At 35.8% G+C, this 3050-nt stretch overlaps 1 protein-coding gene across 1 annotated transcript; it reads right to left on the bottom strand.

The window, feature by feature from the left end:
• Window positions 1-1402: 1402 nt before the first annotated feature.
• Window positions 1403-2512, bottom strand: LOC116001182. Its single transcript, XM_031241069.1, has one exon. The coding sequence runs from the start codon at window positions 2510-2512 to the stop codon at window positions 1403-1405; it is 1110 nt and encodes a 369-aa protein (XP_031096929.1).
• Window positions 2513-3050: the final 538 nt, after the last annotated feature.

The raw sequence follows: 3050 nt of genomic DNA, 5'->3' as shown, positions 1-3050 counted from the left end.
GGGGCTCATGTTTTACTTCTTTTAAGCTAAAAATGGCTTTTGTGCATCAGTTAGTGATTTTCAAGCATTTACGCACATAATTTACCAAATAAGGATGCTATAGACGCGATAAAACACCCTAAAATGTGCCTGAAATAAGGATATCTCGGAGTCTTATCACTTGCTCCTCCATTCAATTCCTATTCTTATGGGTATCTATTTTAAATTTTTTATTTGATTTCTTTATGACTTGCTCTCTACTTTGTACTTTTGTTGTTTGTCGCAATTGTTCTTTATCTCACAATTATATCTAACTTCAGACGTGCAAGTGTTGTTAAAGGTGGTAGTTATGTGATATTTCATGTTTGTAATTTTTTAATATTGGATTTGAACTATGTGATGCTTGGTAATTAGTACTTACTACTTGGTAGTATGTTAGAACTTTGGATTGCTATTTTGTTATATAAATTTTAGATTTTGAATTTGGATTATGTGAATATGTATTGTTTGATAGTATGTTTGAAAAATTAGGAAATGTTGAAATTTTGGGATCTTAAACCGAACCGAATACCGAATCGATTAATTCCGAATCGAAACCGGACCTTTTCAAACCAGATCGAAATCGAACCGAACTTTATTGTTAAATCGAATGGTTTAATTTTTTAAAAACTGAAAAATCGTAACTGAAATCGAAAAAACCAAACTGAAGTTCGAAACGCACACCCCTATTATGTGGTATGCATTATTGAATCATTAACTCAACGGAGAGGCAATTTGACATGGTCTCCCAAACAGGAGCGGATTGTGGTGGGGTTCCATCCAGGGAAAAGATACTAAGGGTTAGGCTTGTTTGGCAGTCTTCTTTATGCAGAACAAGCCTAAACATTAGGCTTTTTCTTTGTTATTTAAAAAAAAAAACAAAATACGACAGAATACAATGAACAAAATACACATGTGTATAGGTGTTTAAAACTCAAAATTTATTTATGATAGTAATGTTTAAAAATAATTGTGTATAATTAGTAAAAAAATTTATGATTTGATTTCTTAAAGTATTCATTAGGTAATGATTAAACTAATTATTTATGATTGTAATAATTGTCTATAGTTAATAAATATATTTATGATTTGTTAATGAATAAAAAGTATAAATTGACATATAATAAGGTAAATATATAAATTCGTTAAAATTTATTATTAAATATTTATGTAGTTAATTTCACCAGAATAAATTTTGTTTGGTTAGTATGAATATCTAATTTTTTGTACTGATAAAAAGTTATAGGGTTCAAATATTTAGTGTAGTTCTGTCATCTAGTAAATATTGAAGAGAACAAATTTTAAAAGAAAAAAAAAGAGTAATTTTTTGAATACAAACTGCAAATTTGTGATACAATGTTTGCAAATAAATAAGAAACGAACCTTACGAGTGATAATTTAACGTCGGGCACTGGTTTGAAACATGAGTTCGTGCCCGACAATAATTACATCGTTGTGTTGCTGTCGTATTCCCAAAGTCCATTTCATTTTGAAAGCGACGAGTTCGTCGTTGGCCTGGACGTGAATTTCGTCTAGCAGAAGACGGTGGAAGTAGAATGCGCTCACTCCTCCATTGAATTTCATTGCACGGTGGAAAGAAATCAGCTACATAACTCGCCATATAATGTTCCATGGAGAAAACATTTGGCACAAACGAGTCATACGTAACTTTTTTAAAGTGTCTTGCTGCAATGATGTGTGCACAAGGTAAGGAGGTGTTGGCGTTCCACTTTCCACAATCGCAGCTAGAGTTGTTCAAACAAACTTTATGAAAGCGCAGTGGACGTTGTGTGGCATGCCGTCTTTCAAGAGCAACCCCGTACAATCCCGTTGAATCATTATACCTCTCAATGGTTGCATTGGATGCCTGTTGCTCTCGTTGTGCCAACTCGTCAAAAACTTTCTTAGGCCAACACAACCCTGCTTCCCGCATCCTTTGGCCAGCTGTTCTCCTATCGGCGAACATTACCCTTATTTTATGGAAAGTGAGTCTTGCAAGCGCAGTCACTAGCAACATACGACAACCCTTAAGAGAATTGTTAAACGATTCGGATGAATTGGTTGTCATAATGCCATATCGGTGACCACCATCGTGAGACAACGCCCATTTTTCAGCGTCAAAAGTTGCTAGATAATTGTACGCTGCAGGCCATTCAGCTCTTATTCTCTCCATTTTGTTCCCAAATTCTCCGCGTGTGGTTGCAGTACCAGCTTCCCAGATTAATGCTCGCAGTCTCCTATTCCTATTCCGGGTCATGACATTACTCCGGATGTGTCTAAGACAATATCGACGTTGGACTCGTGGGGGATGTAATGCAGACAAATCCCTGAACGCCGCATCGATCCCAGCATGCCTATTCGAAATGATGCACCGCGGCTCATGATTGGGGAAGATATGTGTGGCGAGTAGTGTCATGAACCAAGTCCAGCTGGCTGCATTTTTGGAGTCAACAATTGAATATGCGAGTAGAAAAATTTCTCGATTAGCGTTCATCTTGACCGCTAAAAGAAGGTGGCATTTGTATTTTCCATATAGATGTGTTCCATCCACAGAACCAATTTACAAAACACACAGAAGACTTAAAAAAGCAAAGATTTCTACTAAACAATTCATACTGGAAGTCCATAATTGATGTCTGTTCCTTGTTTTTACAAGGTTTATTGTTATCCTCTACTGCTGCTGAACGATGTTTGTATGGGTGAGTGGATGGTGAAGGTGGTAAAACGAAGAGTCAAGACTCCCCGAGTGTCGTGTCTCTCAAGGATGGCGAATGGGAATTAATAACGGCTCACACGCCCAAAATACTCTACTCAATCATGGAAATCATCCAAGACAACAAAATAGAAATTACTTTTAATAATGAATATAAACTAGCAATTCAATGGAAAAAGTATGTTACCCAAGGAATGGTTGAGTCTACATCTTCAATCCATCTTCAATTTTAAGATCTACACTACTCTAATGGTAATTTTTTTGTGTTTTTCCTCCCCCAAGGGGAAGAAATAGAGAGAAAAATCAGATCTAAAAGTTA

The sequence above is a fragment of the Ipomoea triloba genome, chromosome 13 (assembly GCF_003576645.1).
Source record: "Ipomoea triloba cultivar NCNSP0323 chromosome 13, ASM357664v1".
NCBI lineage: Eukaryota > Viridiplantae > Streptophyta > Magnoliopsida > Solanales > Convolvulaceae > Ipomoea > Ipomoea triloba.
Note: the sequence above shows the minus strand (reverse complement) of the source record. Positions and strands in the feature narration are given on the sequence as shown.

What these genes read in the sequence shown, in the direction of transcription:
- LOC116001182 (XM_031241069.1), bottom strand. Translation starts at nt 2,512, where the DNA reads ATGAACGCTAATCGAGAAATTTTTCTACTCGCATATTCAATTGTTGAC.